The sequence below is a fragment of the Solanum lycopersicum genome, chromosome 5, assembly GCF_036512215.1.
Source record: "Solanum lycopersicum chromosome 5, SLM_r2.1".
NCBI lineage: Eukaryota > Viridiplantae > Streptophyta > Magnoliopsida > Solanales > Solanaceae > Solanum > Solanum lycopersicum.
The window spans coordinates 59,123,979-59,148,969 of NC_090804.1; the positions used below are offsets into that span (position 1 = coordinate 59,123,979).

The 24,991-nt window shown below is 34.7% G+C and overlaps 1 protein-coding gene across 1 annotated transcript; it reads right to left on the reverse strand.

Annotated features, from left to right (window-relative positions):
- Positions 1–301: 301 nt before the first annotated feature.
- LOC138348929 (uncharacterized) lies at positions 302–23,234 on the reverse strand. The gene is made up of 3 exons (XM_069298531.1): positions 22,814–23,234; positions 21,771–21,892; positions 302–415 (listed from the first exon to the last, which is right to left on the reverse strand). The coding sequence occupies exons 1-3, from the start codon at positions 23,232–23,234 to the stop codon at positions 302–304; spliced, it is 657 nt and encodes a 218-aa protein (XP_069154632.1).
- Positions 23,235–24,991: the final 1,757 nt, after the last annotated feature.

Genomic DNA, 24,991 nt, shown 5'->3' on the forward strand with positions numbered 1-24,991 from the left:
TGAGAGCACCAGTCGGTGAGCCTGGAGTGGAATCAGGACTGTCAGCCTCATCAGACGAGGCAGACTGTGCAGCTGTGGTGGGTGCAGGGACTTCTGCGGACCCGGAGGCTTTCTCCGACCACGAAACTTCTAAGGAACCAAATGCTCCTTCTTCATGTGTATCTGACCCAGAAGGTGTGCCAGTCAGTGTGCGCTCCTCATCAGACTGGGAGGCAGTGATTACGCCGGATGCCACCTTTTTGAGCATACCTCTGGTTTCACGTGCAACTCGTGATGGAGTGGCAGTTCCTGGGGGCACGTACTAGGAATCATGCTCATCATCAGAGCATATAACCAGTTGAGCAGACGGGGCGACAGACTTTGAACGCCCACGTGCATATACTCGATCTTGTTTTGGTGCCATTAGAGATAGTACCTGTAAAGAATCAATATTAGTACTAGAAGGAGCAAACATGACAAGCAAAAACGACACAAAATAAATATAAGAGCAAATCTCTAAGGACATCTCTGTAGTAACAGTGAAACACGACGAACCAGGTGATAGCTCGTCGTGAGTACGACGGACCGTCATGGGGTCCGTCATGTCTTACTTCAACTATGTTTATGTGGAGACCCTTGAAGGAAAGTATCTGACACTTATGACGCATCAGCAGGATGGACCATCGTGATAATGACAATCCATCGTCGATGTCCATCGTGGGGCACTTAGAAAAAGTATGGAGACCCTTAGAAAAGAGGTCTCTGACCGTCATGATGGTTGTGTAGGACGGACCGTCGTGGGTATGACGGTTCGTCGTAGATCTCCGTCAAAGGACACTTGAAAAAAAATGGAGACCCATAGGACAAGGGTCTCTGACAACCATGACAGTTGTGCAGGACGGACCATCGTGTTAATGACAGTCCGTCGTCGACGTCCGTGAGAGGACACTTAGAAAAAGTTGGAGACCCTTAGGAATAGGGTCTTTGACAACCAGAATGGTTGTGCAGGATGGACCGTCGTGTTAATGATGGTCCATCTTAGATGTCCATCAGAGGACACTAAGAAAAAGTTGGAGACCCTTAGGAATAGGGTCTCTAACAACCAGAACGGTTGTGCAGGACAGATCATCGTGGGAACGACAGTCCGTCGCATGTGTCCGTTGGTGGACACTTAAAGAAAACAAACAGTCGGGTGTTGGAACAGACCCTATGACGGTCTGTCGTGGGTACGACGGTCCGTCATCGGGGTCTCATTCTGTCATTCAGTGACAAAACTGAGGATGCCACAATCATCCCCTGTGACTCAAATGGAGTGCTTAGTGTTAACCTACATGTTTCTAACCCAAATAGCTAGCAAACTAGCAATGCTAAAACACCTATTTCTCGAGTTTTAACAAGGCAATTCGAGGATTCTCAACCTAGGTCAGACAAAATTGGATCAAAGAATGAAGACTTACCAAAAAGAAATTGGCTAATACTAATTAAAAAACAAAAGTGCAATGTAAATGGGTAGAGATCAGAGACATATACCTGAGAAGAGGAGAAAAACAAGCAAATAAGGCACTTGGTTATCAAGAGCAGAACCATATCAGCAGATGTGACGGTCCCTTATGGGTTCTGTCGCGTGTGCCCTAATTTTGAAAATAAATGAAAGACGTACCTGGCACGACGGATTCATGCGACGGTCCATCGCATGCGTGACGGTCCGTCGATGTTCCCGTCAGTGACTATTGCAGAGTGATTTTCTTCAGAATTTCCTGGTGATGTGCTACCTGCAAATTTAAAAACCATTAGTAGAAAATGCTACCATTACTAGAAAGAAAACTATAAGTATTGGGTTGCCTCCTAACTAGCGCCTGATTTAACATCGCGGCACGACTGAAGACACTTGATTACTCATACTTTATCAAGATGGTATGCCTCGATCACTTCATTTGCCTATTTAGCATGCTCAAAATAGATTTTTATTAATCGTACATTCACCTAAAACTGCACACCCTCCTTGGTTTCCAACTCAACTGCTCCATGAAGGAATATTTGGGTAATCAAGTAAGGGCCAGTCCATTTGGACTTGAGCTTGCCCGAAAATAAATGCAACCTAGAATTGTATAAAAGCACCAAATCCCCAACCATAAACTCTCATTTTTCAATTTTTAGGTCATGGTGCTTCTTCGTCTTTTCTTTGTAGGATATAGCAGATACCGATTGGAGCTCACCACTCTGCCTCATGGACCTACAAATGTTGAAGGCCACTTCTTCATTGTTCAACCGAAATTTCATCTGCCCCTTTTCATATCAACTAAGGCTCTACCCGTAGCGAGGAACAACCTCCCAAGAATAATAGACACTTCAAAATTGACTTCACGATCAATAATAACAAAGTCTGTCAGAAATATGAACAACTCCACTTTTACTAGCACATCGTGGAGTATCCCTATAGGCCTTTTTACTGTTCGATCGGCCATCAGTAGCCACATCACAGTGGGCTTTGGATCACCCAAACCCAACTTCTTGTAAATCGAGAGGGGCATGAGATTTATACTTGCCCCCAGATCATATAGTGCTTTCGCAAAATGTAATGACCTGACTGTGCAAGAAATAGTGAACGCACCCGGATCTTCTTTATTTTGTACTAGAGATCTTGTAGCAATAGCACTACAATGCTGTATTCTATCATCATCCTCAAAAGTGACCGATCTTTTCTTTGTAACCAGATCTATCATAAACTTGGCATAACCTGACATTTGTTCTAAAGCTTCTACCAAAGGGACATTGATAGAAAGATGCTTCAATATTGTTATAAAATGCTGATATTTACCATCCTCGGTCTTTTTCACTAATCTTTGAGGAAAGGGGGGTGGTGGTGGTCTAGGCATGGGAATTACCTTTTGTAGGCACTTCAGCATCTTTTCCAGTGCTATCTTCTACTTCACCACTAACCTCTACCACTTTATCATTATCTTTTATCACCTTTTCCTAATTAGACAACATATGTGGGTTAATGGTTTGCTTACCACCCCGAGTAGTGATTTCCATACCGTGTCCATCATTTTTTAGATTTTGGACAGTGTTGCTAGGAAGATTTCCCGGTTGCCGTGTGTTCACAGTCGCAGATAATTGGGCCATTTTCAACTCAAGATGCTTAATCGATATTGCATGTGTATCGACTTTCTGCCCAATACCTGCTACATCACTCCTTAACTATTTAATGTGCTCATCACTAGCATCGAACCTCCTCATCATTTTATGCAACATATCCTCAACTCGCGCCATACTACCTCCACCATCCCTAGGAGTAACTTCACGATTTTGAGAAGGAACATAGGGCCCATTTCTATAATTTCTGTTACCATAGTTACCCTTGTTGAAGTTGTCGCGGTTGTAATTTCCATCTTGTACATAATGATCCTCATGGTTATAGTTACCATATATCCGACCTTGGTTTCCTGGACCTTGGCGCCAATTCTCATGATTAGAGCCTTGGGCACTCGGTTGGAAACCCCCGTCTGCTCATTTACTGCATAGGAATCCTCTTCATAATAACATTCATCATTTGGTGGTGGTGGGTTAGACAAGTAATTAACTACATTTATCTTTTCTGCACCCCTAGTGACATGTTCTAATACCAACCCAAGCTCAGTTCTCATTTGAGCCATCTCTTCACGAATCTCACCTGTGGTTGGGTTGTGTGTGGATTGCACTGCTAAGGTATTTCTTCCAGTATTTGACTTTCTAGTACTCCAAGCTTTATTATTCCGGGAGATTTTTCTCAAACTTTTCGGCAATCTCGGCATAAGGACACTCCCCATAAGAACCACCCGCTATAGTATTAAATACCACTTTATTATTATCATCCTGTAGACTATAGAAGTATTTATTCAGTGACTCATCATCTATGCGGTGATTGGGGACACTTCTCAAAAATGAAGTGAATCTATCCCAAGAACTGCTAACTGACTCTCCTGGTAGTGCCACAAAGTTGTTCACTCTGTCTTTGTGAATTAGTTTCTTGGAGACCGGGTAGTAACGTGCTAAGAAAATGTCCCTTAGTTGGTTCCAAGTGAAAATTGAGTTATAAGGGAGCTCAGTGAACGAAATAGCATCCTCTCCCATCAGTGTGAAAGGAAATACTCTTAGCACTATTACATCCAAACCCAAATGAGGCCTCCCTACACAACTTTTACACACTGCCCTTACTTTAGCTATATGGGCATGTGGGTCCTCAGAAGGTAGCCCTGAAAACAAACCTCTAGCAGTGAGCATTTGCATCAGACTACTAGTTACCACAAAAGTATGGCCTTGTGGTAGAGGGGTCAAGACAAGTGGCCCATCAGAGTCTGCATTATTATCTTAACCTCTGTAGTATTTTTGATGGCGTGGAGCAGGATTTTGACCCCTTTGTTGATTTTCACCCGGATCATCGGGTAATAACTGACCATGAACATCAATAGGAGTTGGGATGTTCTGGTTTGCATCTTCGTTAATACCCAAGTTTCAATTCATATTGCGTAATGTATGCTCTAATTTGTGATCGTAGGAAAACAAGGGTTCTCTTCCTCTTCGTGTATTTGGCATACAAGGAAGATAGTTCTGCAAGCATAAAAAACAATAAAAAAAATAGAATTAAGAAAATATTAACTAAACTTTAGTAATAAGTTTAAGTTAATCTAAAAGCTACTTTGTCCGGCAACGGCGCCAAAATTTAATACGCTCAAACTTACTTCTCAAATAAGAAGTAAAGCGGTCGTATCAAATAAAGAACCCAACTAGTGAGGTTGGGATTGTTCCCACAAGGAAAATAGTTTAGACTTAACTTTAATCTATTATTACTATTATTTAGTCAATTATTTCCTTAGAAAATAAAAGATAATAAGGGGGGGGGGGGTTATTTCTAAATTAATAAAAATAACTAACTAAATTAAAGTAAACAACTAACAGATTCAAATCTTGGAGTTTAATCAATTAATAAAAGTAACTAGGGTTTAAGTGTTCCCCACAGGTTCCTAACTTGATAATTCTAACTATAACAATTCTTTCCTAGTATCTTGCATGCAAAGTGATAAGTTATGTATTTCTAAATCCTTGGTCTGGCATCTAGAAAATTTCACTCTGCACTTTGGTCCGGCTACATGTGTTGCTATACTAACCCTCACCTTTACCTCATATTAAGCATTGTATTCGATATTTGACTAAGTTATTACCTCGTACAAATCGACACTAGCCTATTAGTTAGTATACACTAAATTTATGTTGATAATTTTTTCCTATTATCTACCTCCTTGGTCCAGCAAGTAGCATTAAGGCGAATTCTAACGTTGGTCATCCGTTAAATAGACTTCTAAATGAAGGAATTATCAATAAATGCAAGACACTATTCTAGAATTGTTATATTAGTTAGATTTTACCTCATTATTCACCAATGGTTCCCGCAATCCTAGTTATGGAGTTTAGTTACCCATAGTCGTAATCACAATAGTCTTATATTTAATATAAGAATTCATGCACTTACTTTGATGAGAAATAATAAAATCTAGAAATTCACTTGATTAATCAACAAAATCACAAACAATAAGTTCCAGAAAAAATGTAACAATTGTTGAAATTAATCATTCAATACTTGAAATAGAGAACTAAAGATTCTCCAAAAGTCTAACAATCAAAAAGTCTAATATCAAAGAGTCTACTAACAAAGAGTCTAACATAAAAGAGTCTAACCCCAAAATCAAGGTTTTTCGAACTATTTATAAAAAAATAAAAACCTAATAAAAGAAGGACTCTAATAACTGAAAATCTGTCAAAACGCGGCTGGGTCGACGGACCTCGTGACGGACCGTCGTGGTCACGACGGGCCATCATGGCCTTCGTCGTCCCATACTTCACAAATTCTTCTACTACTCTCTTCATCACCCTCGACGAACAGGTATGACGGAACGTTCCAAGAACGACGGTTCATCGAGGGTCTCCGTTCCATTATACTTAAACTTCTTGAAATTTGGGTACTGGGACTACTCTCTGATTAATGCAACAAACCAACAGGATGGACCATCGTGGCTATGACGGTCCGTCATAGACTTTCGTAATCCACACTTAGGTCAGACATCCCCATCTTCCTTCAGCAGTTTCACTACGATGTCACATACGGACCGTCACAAGCTCCGTAGGTGGTCTATTCTACATTTCTCGCTCAAAACTTCCGCATTCATCTTTGGACAGATTTCCTGCAAATAAGGAGAAACTTACATAAAAATCAATAAGAAAAGGCTTTTGGACACACACTAAATTTAAGTAAAAAGCATTATAAATACCATAAAACCACTGTATATAAACCTCCCATGTATTCTGAGTGAATTGGTAGAGGTTGTTTCCCTCTATATTTTAAACTCTCATATTTATAATGAATTGCTCATTTCCTTTGTGGACGTAGGTCGATTGACCGAATCACATTAAATCTTTGTGTCTTTTGGTATATTTCTTGTTTGTCTTCTTACTCGTGGTCTTTTGAGGTTTGCTTTGCTAGTTTCCTCGTTTACACCTGCTTATTTCCGGTCCTAACAAGTGGTATCAGAGCAAGATTCAATGATGGAATCAGGTTTAGTGGTTCGATAATCGATGATTGAACCAGATTAGATGGGGGTGTTAATCTTGACGCGTGTAGTTCTAGCCGCAACCTTTTTGACAGTAATGAGGATTTTGTTGGAGAAATTTTTTCAGGGAGGTTATTTGTGTTGAGACATAAGTTTTTCAAAGGAGATTATGGATAGGAGAAGAAATCTGTTGAAGATTAAGTAAAGAAGGTGGACAAATTTATTTTGTTTGAAATTCAGGCCAAGGGGGAGATTTCTTAGGTTTTATTTGCCCTAAACTTCTTACCATAAATAGGTTTTCCTTTAAGGAAAAGGTTTTGGATTGACTAATCCTTTTTCTGGAAGGAATATGTTTAGGACTCTATAAATAAAGGCATGTTCCTCTAACTTAATTAACATTCACAATGTAGTCTTAAAGGCTTTGAGTGTTTTGGTTAGGGGGAGAATTTATGGGTCACAAGCTTGATACGTTATCACTTGTGTGAATCTCCCATGTATTCTGAGTGAATTGGTAGAGGTTGTTTCCCTCTGTATTTTGTACTCTCATATTTATCTCATATTTATAGTTGATTGCTCATCTCCTTTGTGGACGTAGGTCGATTGACCAAACCACGTTAAATCTTTGTGTCTTTTGGTATATTTCTCTTTTGTCTTCTTACTCGTGGTCTTTCGAGGTTTGCTATGCTAGCTTTCGCATTTACACATTCTTATTTCCGGAACTAACATTAGAAGTGAAGAGGAAGGAGAAAAGGAGACTCTTATGACTTTGATAAACTTGAGATCCTTTTAACAATTGTTGTAGTTCACTATTAATCGAGCAAATAGGTCCTTAGACTTGTATGGGTGTATAGATCCAATGCAAAGTGACGTTTGTATGAGTGTGCACACCCAACCTTCCACTGCTTCGAGTGTTAACTAATTTTTTATTAATAAACGAGCAATCCCCGATGGCTAGCTGATGCATGGTTCAAACACAGTAGGTAATGGGACTCAAGAAGGCTCAAAATTGGATCACATATCTTGCTAAACTCAGCCTCAATTTTGGCTCAACTAGCTTTGCCATGTACCCATTTTCCTCCATGGGAACATAATTTTCAATTAAATTGTGAACAAATAGAAGCAAAATTTTTCACCTCTTCCATCACATACATTCATCAACTCATAGGAGAGTTAACAATGAAAAATAGAGACCAGACACAACAGCTATATAATTGCATTTCAGAATCTCAAAATTAAATGGCTAGATGAGAATTTGAAGACCTGTAATGACAACTATATAATTACATCTGCACTTAGCATTGACACAAGAGTTGAGATATTTTGATAAACTTAGTTACACAAAAAGATTTAACATGCTCATGCGCACATTAATAATCGGAGGTACAAAAAAAAAAAGCCATTGTTGTCACACTTTAAAGTATTTTCAAGAAAAAAATACTAAACTAGTATAGCCACTTATATCACAAGTTCACCGTACTTCAAAGTTTATCATGGACAACCATCCACATCATTGTCTAACAATCATGTTCACCCATACGTAAAAATAATTCTATCTTTTTTTCGTCTTTACAGAGAATCATTGCAACTTTTATATGTTGATCTGTGCTGTACAACTAAAATATAGGGGATTCAAGGATAGAATAAACTTGACCACAATCAGATCGATCCCGATCCCCCATCTTTTTAATCAAGGAACCAATTCTTTTGTCTTGATATCAGTAAAGTTTTTCATAACTTCAATCATACCCGTAAGAAATGTCTCACTATCATCCTTTACTATTTTTTGTCCTTTTCTTGCTTTGCTTTTTCTCATTAACATTAAAACATAACCTTTTAGAATACTCACCTTGTTTATGAATTTTTCGTGATCCAGCTTGTTCATTTTCAGAACCAGCATCATTATTACTCCACTAAATGAACTATGTTCGGTGAAATCTTCAGCTGTAGCAAATCCACGTTGTCCAGTGACATTTTCAGATTCTTAAGCTCCAACTTTAGAGCTATAGTAAGCATTTTCTTCTTCTTCTTCTTCTTCTTCAAGATCAACATCAAAAGAAAATCCCAAACTCATGTCATTAGAATGTTGTGGAGCTTGAATCTTTTAAATTTCTTCAGTAGCATCTAGCGTCCCTTCATCGAACTCTTTTGTTGCTCTATAGTTAGCAAAGATTTCTTCCCAATCCTCAAACAGTGGCTATTTCTTAATATTCATTTTCCTGGCTTCTAGATCAATCTATAACATATAAAAATAAAATAAACAATATGATATTAATTAATTATAAAAGGATCTAACGAGACACAAGATGTTGCTGTATATGGGATGATAACAATTTACTCGATCACTAGTTTGAAGGCACATCAACTATGAATAATTAAAGTAACTAATAAGGAAAGTACCATATGAAATAACAAGAATATATAATTACTGTTATAAAGTCAATCCAATGTCTTGGATCATCAACTATATAGTTCCATCACTATATTGGAATCCCAAACCACTTCGAGTCTTCAACAAAGCTATATTTCTATAAAATCTTTTCCAATATCTCATTTTATTTTTGATATATGGTTCACCTTTCAATCCACTTCTAGGATGCTATTTGTGTATATAACATTCTAACTACATCAAGTGCACTGGTTTAAAGGTTCCATTATCACCTCTCCAACCATTAGCACACAACTCTTTAAGTCCTTTTAAAAGAGTTTGTTAAACAATTTATACTTGGCCAGTTCTAAAGAGCAAACGAAGTCCAAAAAAGGCTCTATAGCTAAAAAGTAGCAACATAGTTCAAAATCTAGCAATAGGTCCATTGTTAAATCTTGCACTACACATTTATTGAGCCAACTCATCCATTTAAGCGGTCCACTCCAACGATTTAACAACATCAATATTCTCGTGTTGATACTCAATTTTTTATTCTATATCAATGTCTAAGGGATCCACTCCATCTCTCTACGAATGAAATTATGAATCAAGCAACAAACACTAATGATCCTATTATGAACCTTAACCGAGTACCATGCAGAACTTCTAAGAATTCCCAACGTCCTTTCCAAATGCCCTTTCAATTATATTACGAGCTCTAGCATGCCTTATGTTGAAAAGATCTTCTTTACATCGACAAGATGGATTATCGCCACGCCAATCCTTTAACAAATATCTATAACCTCGATAAGGTGAAAGAAATCCTTTTCTATTCGCTATCCTCCGTGACACAAACAATAGTTACCTATAATATAAACATATAATTTAGTTACTAGTACCATTCTTTCTATGATGTAACTTGAAAGCATGTAAAAGGCCTACCCTTATGAATTTTCAAACCATTCCTTCGTACTATAGCATCTCGTAATACGCAACAATCGGCAGATAAACCTTTCAATCCAGGTGACATATAAGTAAAATTTATATATCTATCACAAACTTCAAAAACATTAGTTGATATCTCTCATTTTCTTGTTTTATTTCTTGGTTTGTGTTTGACTGGAACTCTAATGGGAATGTAAGTACCTTCTAGTGCACCTAAACAACCCCTTAACATAAATTATAGTGTTATAAAACTATTAAAATTACATATTTTGTATATAAGTTAAAAGGTGCCAAACAACAATTTCGCCTACCTCAAACCATTTCATCCAATCTTCAATCCCATCCTCAAGTACTGGTTTAGGATTAACAAGTATCAATGGAGTTAGTTTGGGAATAACAATCAAGCATTCGTTGAAAGCCTGACTTGCGCTCCATCCTGATCTAATATAATCAACCTTGACGGTTCTATTTTTCTCATGATGAGCCAAGATAATTAAAAACATTGCCAATTTTCGCTACTTGACATACTTTTACTATGAGTCAGACCTCCAATATTCTTAGTTAAGATAACTAAAGTGTGAAAGACATTTCTATCCATTCTTAACTTATCGATATATACACTACCATTATCATTTATGATATAAGTGAGAAATGATTTTCGAAACTCGAACACTCATAGGATATCTAACCTCACATATATTTCGACATTGTCTTCTTAGAGAATGACCATAACTAACTACGAAAAGACAAAAAAGCAGAACAAGAACTTACTAAAACACTATCTCCACAAGAATACTATATTCAATACGTCATAATGGTTGAAGATCCATAATAACACCTATATTTTCCATAAAAAAAAGATGGAATACATATAAAGGTTTTAATAAGTATATATGTGCATAGATTCCTAATTTTCGGTCATATAAAGAGTGAAATAAATGAGCTTAAAGCATATTAAAAGAACAAGGTAAACCTAAATTTCATCTTAAATTGTGAAAGAGATGTTGGAAAATATAAATTTTAATGAAAAATAAGAGTACTAACCTTGTGAAGACGATCAAACAATGTTTGATTGAGTAAAAGGAAGAAGAAATCTACTCTTGAATTTCCATTGACAAAGTACTAAGAAGATGAAAGGTTTCTAAAACAATTACTATGGAAAATGTTTTTTTAAAAGATTTTTAGGGTACTTTTGTAATTATATAATCTAATGCAAGTGTTAAAATGCTATGTATTACTAATACCTACAATTTCTTGGTATTAGTAATACATAAATTAATACACAATATAGTGTATACTAATGCACACATCTAATGCATGCATTATTTTATCTAAAACACTCTACCAAATGATCCCTAAGGGTTGTATTTAGCTATATAATTAACTAAAATTCTTTTGATTTATTAAATCACTATGTTTAGCAAGAATACTCTATGATAATGAAGCTAATATTTTTCTATTTATTTTTCTACTTTGGGAAAAGAAGTACAAATGAAAAATAGTATGTATAATAATATGCATATCCAGTAGGTATTATAGGCCAACTGAGCAATAGTTAGACATCTTTATTGTAAAAAGTGTGGAATGAACTCTCTAATAAGTCAACCCGACAGCCAATAATTTAAGAGAAATCAAATATAAACAATTGACCATCAAAATATTCAATCTACTTTTCTTTAGAGCATATTGGACCAGATGAATAAAGTAAAATTTCCATACCTATTCACAATTAAGATGATCAAAAAATTAGTGAGGAATATTATTAAACTTTAAATTTTACAAGAATCAGTTTCTTTCTTAGAATAGTGAAACTTCAATCTTTGACTTTTAACAAATATTAATAGTTTATTTATTTTTTATGAAGGTGGAATTTTTTATCCATTTGGAATGTCATGTGACAAGGTTTATTTTTAAATAAAAAGAATTTTCATCAGCTTCATTATCAAGGTGTGAGATATAATGAAAAACAAGAGATTATTTTTATAAATTTTTTTTGTCACAATTCATTATTGTATCTCTTGATTCTTTAATTTCGATATTAATGCTTTTGCTTCTTGTATCATTTGATATGTGTTCCCATTTTTCAAGGTTTAAGTGATGTTGAATGAAATAAAATCTACATATGCATACATATATTATGTTATGTTTATTGATTCTATTATGTATATTTTTACATCATATAATTTTATTCTGATATTATTCTATAACTTCGAAAGGAAATTCTCTTGCATCTATGAGTTACTTTTAATGTACCATATTTTATGTCATCTTTAGAAATAAAATAATAACTTAAATTGAATAAAAGTGATTGCATATTTGGAGCTACAAGCTTTAAAGGAAAAAAGTATATTCAAGGATAGATATACTATTAGATAAATAGAATATCATAAACTAAAGTAATTAAAAACTAAATAAATCCTATCAAATTGAATGGCCACATAATGTTTAAAGACATATTTTTACTCTTCAATCAAATTCCTTCTTTTGGTATTTTAGTGGTATTTTATCCCCATGTCTCTTTATGCTACTAAGCTTTAATTCTGGTTACACTTGAATGTGTTATTGTATGAATTACTATAGATAATTTTTATTATATATGAGATAATATATTGTAGATGGACTTGTATTTTAGAGGATTAATGTATTGTTTGAAGTTCTTTGTCTAATTTGATGTGGCATCACACGAAGCATATTGATCTTAATAGCTTGTCATGTTACATTTGATATTATATATATTTTAACTAATTTTTTCTATTAAATTTGATTATGAAAGGACTCTGAAGTTTAATTCAGGAAAAAGGTAACTTATCTCTTTCAAAATTTCATATAACTCATCACACATTAATTCTAATATTATTTTAATAAACTATTACTTAGCCTGGAATACACGTGCAACACACGTGCTCGAAACTAGTCTTAAAGTATATGTGTATATTCAAATTCAGAAGTATTAATCGTAATGAAAGTAAGTGAGTGTCTATATATAATTAGTCTTCTTGAGCATCCAAAGTAGGAGCAAAAAGTCTAAAAATTTACGGTGTATTGTAATACCTTTTGACGTTTTTCTTGCGATGGGATTTTCACAACATCATTTTGTTGAATGGAGGTCCGTACATCTTCCTTAGGAGGATGCATACACATTATCTTAAGTCTATGCAGGTTATTTAAGTATATAGAGTAAAACCTGACAGAAAATACACTTACTTTCGAAGTTGATTCATGAACACATTTATATCTAGAGGATGCGCCAATTCTAGGAATGTCATCCATGTTATGTATAGATGCTCTAGGTTTGGAAGCTTCCCTATACGAAGTTTAACAAATATGAATTAGATTTATGTTACGTAGGCATTTTAGAGAAAAATTGAACGACATTTTAAAAAACAATGTTTTGAAAAGTATATAAAAATTATTTTAATGTATAAACATATATATTTTGACGAAAAAAGGAAAAATAAATCATGTACAATAATGGGACACAATACTTGATGATATTTAATTTAAGATATGCCTCTTCTACATCTACCCCCCCCCCCCCCCCACATTTACTGAGATACACCATCCAAAAAGATAAAAGTAGAAATTAACATAATTCTATAAGAATAATTTCAAAATAATTACCTTTGATATCTTTTGGTTTTTCTTTTTCAAGCACCGTCTTCTTAACGAAGTCATATAAATCATTTTTATTTTTTCTTTTAGTGTCTTCAATGAATTTTTTGTTCGGCGTTAGATTTTCTCCCTTTTCGCTTTCATTTTCTATATCGGACTTTCGATTTTGCAATATCTTCATGGGGGATTTCCTTCCCTTTTCAATTTTCACCCAAATATCTATTAAATCAAACAAAAGACAGGATCAATCGAGGTATATATTTAAATTTAAGAATCATGCTTACCAAAAAGTAAAACATTTCCTCTATAGTACTAATGGATTTAAAGTGGACAAGAAAATTCTAAAAATAGGAACAAAAATTTCAATTAATTAGGAGCATAATTACTATATGAAGCTTTCTCCTTATCATAATAAAAAGTTAGAACATATTATGTATGAAATTCCTTTCCCAATTCAAGAAAACATGGAAAATGAATAAATGGATTCGTTTTTATTTTTAGAAAAATAGTAATAGTATAACAATTAGATTTCCTAGTAAAAGTATAAATTAGTGAAAAAAATTAAACTTTTTCAATTATAGTTGTTTTGCCTATGCCAAACGTAGATTGAGCCTTTAGTCATACAAATGTGAAAATATCTCATAAATTATTAAGCCTAGTTATCAGGTCATTATTTCATAATCAAGTGAATGTAACAAAAATAATTCCACTATGAAGGCAAGGAATGTGTGTTTGCTAGGAGTTTTGGGCTTAAAACATCTCTGACCTATAGGTTAAACTTAGGTAGGTTACATCCATGAGATAAATTAATCAACAAAAATCATCTTTTTACTTTTCAAAAAGTTACAATATTCATCCCTCCGTTAGTTCAAGAAATTAACCGCCATAGTCAAAACAAACTTTATTCAAAGATCTCTATGTTCTATCATTTTCAGTTATGCATCTTCTGCGAAAAAATCTTGAGTTATTCAACATCCTCCTCCAGTTGTACTAAAACCCAAATAAAAATTCATGAATCATTTTCGTCACTATCTTTCTTCTTGTTCATGGAACTAGCTAGCTTGTTTCTTCAATTTTTTGAAAACTTTGGAAAACAACTGATAAATAGAATGAATTTTGTGAAGTTAGTGTTGAATTTTATATTACCACCAACAGGTATAGTGATGTTAGCATGTGAACAACCAAATTGTTTTTCATGAAAAGATGAGAATTGTTTTATGACGAATTTCCTTGGAGAAGATATAAGGATGGAGTTGTTAGTATCACTAGAACCTCTTATAGAATTCTAGAGATAATTCAAAAGTTTAAGAAAAGGTTACACTACCTTTTAAGAATTTTGATTTTGTATACTCATCAACTGAAAACTTGTTCGTTGAATTTTAATGTCCATTGAACAAATATTTTGATAATCTGATTTAACAAATAGATTTAATTATGAATCCTCCAACCTCTAGGAATTGAAGAAGTACAATTTTCCCAAAATAATGGAATCATTTCAAACAAATATACTACTCAAATTTCAAGTCACATGATTCTCCATGTTTTAGGGAGAAGGGATGAGAAGGTTTTTGATATTTAATTCATCAAGCTAAGAATTGTTGGTGTTTATAAAAAATGGGGGCTGCAAAAGGAATTTATTGAAACACTCTTAATAATTTTACTAAGCATAGAAGGGATTTAAATAGTCAATTTGAGCATATTATATGAAGAATATATATATTCTTATTAAGTTAAAATTGATATACTAATGGAAGGTAGTTTTGTTTTATGTATGGTAAAATGATCCTTCAAACTTTCAAGAATATTTTTTTATTTGAACTTTAAATTTGGGGCTACAAACCTTTGTATAGTATGATGATGATAATTACATTAAATTGTTTTGTACATATATCAAGACAGTTTTGCCCTAGTATAAAAAATGAGTAGAAACAAATGAAAAATTATTTCAAGTTCATGATAGGAGAAATAAACAATTATTTTTCTAAAGCACTAGCACTGGTTAGGTCAAAGTGTAGAAGAAAAAGTTAATAAAAAGGTGTCATTAATAAAAAATAAAATAAAATCTTGAAAGTATCAAGCTCACCATGATATAATCATTGTCTTTCATTGTAAGAGCAAAATGAAATGGAATTTAACGTATCTCTCTTCTCAACCTGAATTAAATGAAGGAATAACTAGTTTAAGAAAAACTTGCTAATAGAATTCTAGAAAACTCCTAAAAATTTCAGAATGAAATCAAGAAAAACCTATGCTTTATCAAAACATGTATAATTTTTACAGAAAAAATCATCAAAAAACAACACAACAAAAGAGAAGAAACAAGGAAAAAAAAATTAGAATATGGAAGTTTGAAAATTCACTTTCTTTCTAATTGTGCTGAAGAATTATGTGTTTGAATATATATATATATATATATACACACACACACACACAAACACACACACACAAACACAAACACTTTGAATTTGTTTTTTTTGTAATCTACTTTGGATTTTGAGTTGTGCTTCTACAAAGTCGTGATTATCGAGAAATATAGATCACATTTTTGTGTCGAGCTTTGTCTTTTTTTTTTTTTTATAAATTTAATGCTTATATATCAATAAAATCTAATTTGAATCATTTCTGTATATGAATAATTTTAGGTAATTTATAGTTACATGATATTTGTCCTTTTGTCACTTTACTTATGAATAAACATAAGTTGTTAATTCCTTTATATTTAGGGTGATATACTTCTATGAATAATTCAAATATAACACATTTATTAAATGAAGAAACTAAATCATACATGTAAGTTGATTCAAAATTGAATATATCTTGTCACATGCATCAAAGATGGTTGAAAATCTTACAGAAAATACCTCTCTACGGGTAATTGTATGAAATTAACCAAAGCTTGTGGCTTTTCAAAAACTACTCTTACGAATACTTCACTCAATATAGGTTTATGCCCCAAAATTCAATAAGCTATTTTAGAAGAAATTATGAGGTAAAAGTAACAATGATAAACAAAAAAAATTGGGATAGATTTTATACATATAAATAATTGATTTATAAAACACTAAATAAAATGTCTAGAAGCCTAGTAGGAAATTAAAGAATTGTTACCTAAAATGCCAATGGAAACAACACAAGGAGAAAGAAAACTTTAAGCAAATGTTCCCATCGTTGATTGTTCTCAATCTTCTATAGACAATTTGTGAAAATGAGAGGCATCAAGGTCTCTTTTAAAAATAATGATCATAAAAAATGTAGTTTATAAAGTAAATACGGGACATAGGTTTTCTCGTAATTTTCCTTCAAAGGTCAGTTAAACAATCAACTCAAAATAGACTTTTTACCACATAATTAATTCATTTTTCCTTTTATGTGAAGAATAATATTTTTTTTGATATTACATATACTAACAATTGGATCTATATTATAAATTAAATGGAGGTGATATGAAAATAAATATATTATTATATGACTCAAGGAGTTAGAGAAGTTGTCTATGGTTCAATCAAACTTAATTACTTTGGTCAAAATCAAATTTATATAAAGAAATTCAACAATCAAAATAATACTAATAAATTTTAAATTTTATAAGAATCAATTTCTTTCTTAGAATAGTGAAACTTTAATCTTTGACTTTTATTAAATATTAATAGCTTATATATTTTTTATCAAGGTGAATTTTTTTATCTATGAGGAATGTCATGTGACTAGGTTTATTTTTAAATAAAAAATATATTAGTGTATTCACACACCCCTGAGGTGTGTTTCTCTAACTGATATGAAATAGATTAGATATGAAACTCAAAAAAAGAGGTAATTTTTACATAGATGAAAACATTTCTCAAAAACTAATTTGTCAATTTTTTCCATGGTAAGACTTCTATCCTTAACTGCAGATTTTGAGTTAAAGCACTCTGTATGCAGAAAATCTTGATGGGTGTGTCACCCCTCGAATGGGTCTGGTAGTTCTCCAATCTAGGCTCCCGACATCAAGTGGGAAACCTAAAAAAAGGATTGGTAAGAATGATTTAGAAAGAAGGTTCATTAAAGATGAAAAAGAAAACAAGAAGAGAAAAACTCATCTAATGTGTGGAGGTAAAACAAGTGCATTCCACATTGATTATGTCCTCCTCACCCTCCAACATTGTCACGCTCGGAGCCTACACCCTGGATGTGGCCGACACCCAACGACCATTGTTGGCCTTGAGCGAACCCTCGTCCTGCCTTACTTAACTCAGCGGAAGACTTACTTAACTCTTTCATAAAATTGGCACATTCGTATGAGAAAATACTTTAATTAATAGTCTTGGCCAAAGTTGTACTTAAATCTCAAAGTTAAAACATCTGACATGTAATATAAAAGACACTAAAGCTGAACTGACTATCTATCCGTTTATGAAGGATCTTCTAGTACTAAGATGAATGTTGGACTAACCCCACAACAATTTATAAGAGAAAAAATGCGAAAGAAAAACAAGTAAAGAGTCCTCCAGAATACAAGGAGGCTCACCGCTGACTTTGAATGTTCAAGCTAGATCAACGATACACTGGATGCTGATCCTGGTTACTTGCGTCTACATCATAAGACGATGCAGGTCAACTGGCATCAGTACATTGAATGTACGAGTATGCAAGTTGGAATGCTAAACAACAACTACTAAGCTTGAAAGTATTAAGAATGAACTTACCTTGACTCTGTCCAACTCAAGACGTTATAAGTCAATATAAAGCAGTAAAGGCACATGCAATATGCATATGTATACATACACACACACACACACACAAACACACACACACACACACACACACACACACACACACATATATATATATATATATACATACACATACACACACACACACGAAGCTTGAAAGTATTAAGAATGAACTTACATTGGCTCTACTCAACTCAAGAAGATTCAACTTCACTTATATATGAAAGTAATATAATTTTTTGTGGGAGATTCTCTAACTGAAAACAATCTCTATGAGACTAAGCGATGTTACAACATCTTACCTCATGCTGCAAGAGGACCGCTCTATACCCTGCCTTCAGTATAGAACCTGAACCACTTAGTGGATCCACTAGTCTATGCTAAAAAGTTCTAAGGAATCATCTAAAAAGTATGATCCTTTATCTGTCCATATTTGCTACATGGTCTATGGAGTCTTGATTTGATATGAACTTCTGTCTCCATATCGGTGATCAATAACACTCCTAAAATACTTAGCTCATATGCTTTTAAAATAATTTCTTCTCTTATTTGAGGTAATTGCTCAAACATAACTTTTAAAATTCTCGGGGAAATCATAGTTCCCATTTTCTAAAACTAGCGGAAGGCTCTATGGAAGTTTATCTTCCTTTCTTTCTCAAAATTTTAAAACGTTTATCTGCATAGGGAATACTTCATTCCTATATAGCTTTTGAGAAATGAACTTACTCTTAGCTCTTTGTTTACTTGAAACTCAACTCTTAGGAAATACTTAATTTCCTTATAACTTTTTAGATTTTAACTTAACATAATATTTGCATAACTTGTAGCTTGAGGCATAAAACAAATTAAAAGTGTTTGTTTAAGACTCTTTAAAACTTTAAGAACTCACTTTGACTTGGTTCTTAACTTTTAGGCTTGACTCTTAACTTCTTCGACCTTGATCTTAACTTTTCTTCAATTGGATTATGGATTCAAGGATCATGATCTCATGTTTATGGATGATTTCATGGTGTTTAGATGTACTTATGAGTTGGAATCAACTATAATTTATAGGTACATAACTTAGGAACTCGTACGAAAAGATGGGGGAAAATGGGATCTCAAGGTGATCTTGGCACTCTAAGAGGCTCGTGGCACCAGAGCGTGTCAGACATACACTGTACCGAGAGGCTCAAGATGGCGCGATGCCCCAAGGCTTGTTTGTCACTCCACAAGACTACCTCCGAGAAGAGGGCATGGGATCGAGAACCATAAGAGATCCCAAGCTAACCTTGCTGACATAATTTTGAGAATACTAAAAAAAATAAACTGATGCAAAAACTAAATCATAATTTTCATGAAAAATGATGGGGAATGTCCATATACTATAACTGAGATAAATTAAATATTTATGAGTTTACTACAAAGAAGTTAATAACTCAACACTAAGCTGAATCTATCTATGTCTTAAATAATCCTCTAACTGACTAGAAATGTTGGGACTTGCCCCAACTAAGTCTACAAAAAATGAATCTATAGAACTAAATTAGTGAAAAGAAACTCATGACTATTGATCTTGAAGAATGAGGACTCACCACTGATTCTGCTAAATTGGAGATCGGAAATCGCTCTAAGCGTGATGTGGATGCTGAGAATTTGAACCTACATCAAGTGAAGATGTAGCGTATGTATGTGTCAGTACTTGAAAGGTACTGAGCATGCAGGGTAGGGTAAAGCTGAAATAAAGCATAACTAAACAAGCACAAAATCAAGTATAATATTCTGAACTTGATATACTAAATTCTGAGATAACTGAATGCAATGACCAGTTTATAATATGCTGAAAATGAATGATAAGTGAACTATAAATATGGTCAATGTATTAGAGTCTGACTGAACTGTGGGAGCTACTAATAACCGATAATAAAACCACATGAGCTAAATATAGAGTCCGATGTTTACGCCCCATCAAGAGGACCCAATATACTCTGCCAGAGGTAGAAAGGAATACTGACGTGATCACTAAACTGATGCCCACAGAAGAGACTTACAACCTACTTGGCTAGTAGCTTTAGAACTATTTGGGTACGATGAACCCTATTATGCTACTCCCAATGAATTAAGTGATTATCATATTATGACTAAATATCTATAAATACTGAGTAGCTAAAAACTGAATATGAAAACTAAGAATGCAATAATTAATCTGATAATGATGCATTAATAACTGAGACATGTATATCTGACCTAGCATGTTTAATTGAAGAACTAAAGAAATACATAGTTAGGGTTATGAATATGCAATATCTAAGTAATAACATGGTAATCTAATTTGGAACATATAACTAACTAATTTATAATCTGCTGAAGTTCTAGATACCGTAGGTCTTATCATGATAAGAGAATCAAGAATCTGACTGAAAACTACGGACCCAACTGGTTAAAGGAACACACTAGTTAAATCCACATACCTGGTGATGAAATCCATGGAGAAATCCTCATATTTTGGGGTTGGAACTGATGGAACCTTGTTGCGTTCTTGAATTAGGGTTCTTGACCTTTTTCTTCTTTCTTGATTCTAATTTTCTATGTTTTGATTAATTATTTGACTTAGGTAAGTTTTAGTTATGTTTCTAGGCTTAACTGACTAAAATCTCACGATTGAGGGTCAAAACGACTTGCCTTAGGGTTTCAACAAAGTAGGAAAAAACCAAAACACCTCTCAGGTAATTGTGGTTTGAGAAATCAATGAAGTGAACTGATGGGCCACGTTCAATTGATGGTCCATCATTTGGGCTTTTTTACAGCCCTTCACTAAAAATAGGCATTACTTTTCCCTTAGAGTTCAGATTTTAGCAAACTCGGTGGCAGTGGAAAGATACTTTAATTCTTGATCATTTCATAGGTCATGGGACACCTAATTCATTTTGTTCTAAAATTTATAACCATTTGAAGTTTACCCAACAAAATTTCCCCCTAACTGACTGCTACCTTTCACCTAAGGACCGTAGATCGAATAACGGTTCATGATGGTCATCCGTAGTGTATGTCAGAGGCTGGGTAGCTTGAGTATCAATCCACAGACATAGACCATGGATCGTATTCTGAATTACACACCATAGCTCTGTCCGTGGATCGCCACTTAGTCAATTTTTCTTGGTTGAATTTTGTGGGAGATTCAGTGGAAAACGATGGATGCACAGTACAGTTCGTAGATCAGACTACTGTACGTTGATGGTAATTATCGATTGCACCTGTAAATTTTTTGGAAAACTTGGGAACATTCGTCCTCGAATGAAGACTAAACTAGATGAAATAGAGGGAGAGAACCGCAATCCCTACTACTAAACACTGAGGACTGAGTTTCTGACTAAATTAAGTTATAAGAACATGCAAATACGCTGAAAATGCTTGTACAAACAGAGGGAACATGATTCTAAGGCTGAATTCACGCATGAATGACTGAAAAACTGAAGAGGAACTATTACCTCAAGCTAGAGTGGAATTGGAAGGAAAGAGGTGAGAATTCTTGGCTTTCATGGCTGGTTGTGCTTCCCAAGTTGTTCCCTCTACGGATTGATTCCTCCAGAAAACCTTGACTGAAGCAAAATCTTTGTTTCTGAACCTTCTAACCTTCCGGTCAAGAAACTCAACTGGTACATCCTCATAAGAAACTCTATCTTTCACATCCACACTCTCCAATAGGACTACGGAGGCTGGATCACCCACACACTTCTTCAAAAGTGAGATATGGAATATGGATGCACTATTGCTAATTCTACTGGCATCTCTAACTCATATGCCACTTTGCCAACATTTTTCAAGATCTTGTTAGGGCCTACACATCTAGGACTGAGCTTCCCTTTCTTGCCAAATCTCATCACCCCCTTCATAGGTGACACTTTCTGGAAAACCCAATCATCAACTTGGAAATCTAGTTCCCTTCTCCTTACATATGCACAAGATTTCTGATGACTTTGGGCTATCTTAAGTCTATGTCTAATGAGTTGCACTTTCTCCATAGCATAAAAGACTCAATCTGGTCCTATTCTGCTTCACCTACTTCAAAACAACCAATATTAGATCTACATCTATTGCCGTACGAAGCCTCTCAAGGGGTCATATGAATGATGGAATGATAACAATTGTTGTAGGCAATAAGAGGAAGCTGATCATACCAACTACCCTTGAAATTGGTCACACAAGCTCTCAACATATCCTTTAGGGTCTGAATGGTATGCTCTGCCTGTCCATCCGTCTGCGGATGAAATACTGTGCTAAGGTTAACTTGAGTACCAAGACCCTTGTCAAATGACTTCGAGAAATGAGATATAAACTAAGGACCTCTATTTGAGATGATAGACAAAAGAACCCAACGTAACCTCACAATTTATTAATGTAAAGCTTGTCATAGTCCTCGACCGAATCTGAAGTTTTGACAGACAAAAAATGAGAAGCCTTAGTCGTCCTATCAACTATCACCCAAATGGAGTCATTCTACCTACGAGTATGAGGTAACCCCGTGATGAAATCCATATTGACCACTTCCCACTTCCAACTAGGAATGTCAATCTCTTGAGTCATACCCCATGGTTTCTGATGTTCTACTTTGACTTTCTAGCAATTAGGGCACTTACCCACAAAATCTGCTAAATCTCTCTTTATGCCATTCCACCAATAGACATCCTGCATATCGCGGTACATCTTAGTGGAACCTGGATGAATAGAATGTCTAAATTTATGGGCTTCTACAAGAATATGTTGTCTCAACTCACCCACACAAGGAACACACAATCTATCCTGGTAGCGAAGTACACCATCTCCCCCTTGGGAGAAAACCTCCATTCTCTGATTATGATCTGCACCCTTATGTTCAAGCAAGATTGAATCAGTGTCTTGCTTTTCCTTAACTTCTACTACCAAAGAAGATTCTGCCCCATTCTGAACTGGTACACCACTATATGATATACTCATAAGGCGAACCCCCAATCGAGCAAGCCTATGAAAATCCTTCACTAGTTCCTTCCGTTCTTCCTCAACATGGGCTACACTACCCATAGATAATCTACTAAGAGAATCTTCTACTACATTCGCCTTACGAGGATGGTAATGCACACTTATTTGATAATCCTTGAAGAATTCAAAACATCTCCTCTGGCGAAGATTTAACTATTTCTAGGTGAACATATATTAAAAGCTCTTATGGTCTGTAAACACATCTACATGGACATCATACAAGTAGTGTCTCCAGATATTGAGTCCAAAAGCCACTGCTGGAAGCTCGAGGTCATGAGTTGAATAGTTCTTCTCATGCACTTTGAGCTGTCTAGAAGCATAAGTTGTAACCTTATATCGCTGCATTAACACACAACCTAGTCCAACTCTAGATGCATCGCAATAGATCACATAACCATCTAAACCCTCCAGTAGAGTCAAGACAAGAGTTGTAGTCAATCTTGTTTTCAATTCTGCAAAGATTTTCTCACAGTAATCTGACCATTGAAAGTTGACCATCTTCTAAGTGAACCTAGTCAATGGTAAGCGTATGGATGAAAATCCTTCCATGAACCTTCTGTAATAACCTGTTATACCTAAGAAACTTCGGATATATGGAGCAGAGGTTTGTCTGGGCCACTATTTTACTAATTCTATCTTTTACGAATCCACTCAGATCCCGTCACTAAATACAATATGACCAAGGAAAGCAATTTATTACAACAAGAACTCACATGTGCTAAACTTAGTGAATAATTGTCGATCTTTGAGAGTCTGTAGAACAACTCTTTAATGAATCGCCATGTTCTATCTCATTGCTAGAGTAAATGAGGATATCATAATAAAAACGATAACGAACAAGCCGAAGTACTGTTTGAATACTCTGTTCATCAAATACATGAAAATTGCAGGAGCATTGGTTAGTCCAAACGACATAACTACAAATCCATAATGACCATAACGTGTTTTGAAGGTTGTTTTCAGAATGTCACTATCTCTGATTCTGAGATGATGATAACAAATGACTAGCACCCTGAAGTTGGTTAAACAAGTTATTAATATAGGGGATGGGATACTTATTCTTGATTGTGACCTTTTTAACTATATATAATCAATGCACATTCTGAGAGAACCATCTTTATTCTTTAAAAAAAACACCGGTGCACCCCTTGGAGAAATACTAGGCATGATGAAACCCTTCTCTAGAAGGACTTTAAACTGATCTTTCAATTCCTTAAGCTCTACCGGAGACATTCTGTAAGAACGAGTCGAAATAGTCTAGGTGTCTCGAAGGAGATCAATTCCAAAGTCGATTTCCCTTTCGAGAGGAACTCTGAGAATTTCTTCTCGAAACACTTCTGAAAACTCACTAACTAGTGGAATTGACTCAAAAGTTGGGGCTTTAGAGCTAGAATCCTTAACCCGAGCTAGATGATAGAGATCACCCTTATAGATATTCTTTGTAGCCTTAATGTAAGAAATGAATAGACCCATAGGCGCTAAGATACTACCCTTCCCTCTAAGATTGGTTCATTTGGAAATTGAAATGAACAATCATAGTTCTACAATCGATTGAGGTATAACAGGATTGTAACCAATCTATTCCTAGAATTACGTCGAAGTCTACAATTTCTAACTCTACCAGTCTAGTTATAACTGGGTTACCAACTGGAGTAGAGACTGAAATAGGTTCTGAAAGAGTTACTAGACTATCACTGAATTTGACTGCTATGTAAGGAGTTACAAAGGAAAGAGGTGCCCCTGAAACTAACAATGCATAAACATCAAGTTCAAAAACTCGTAACGTACCAGTGACCACA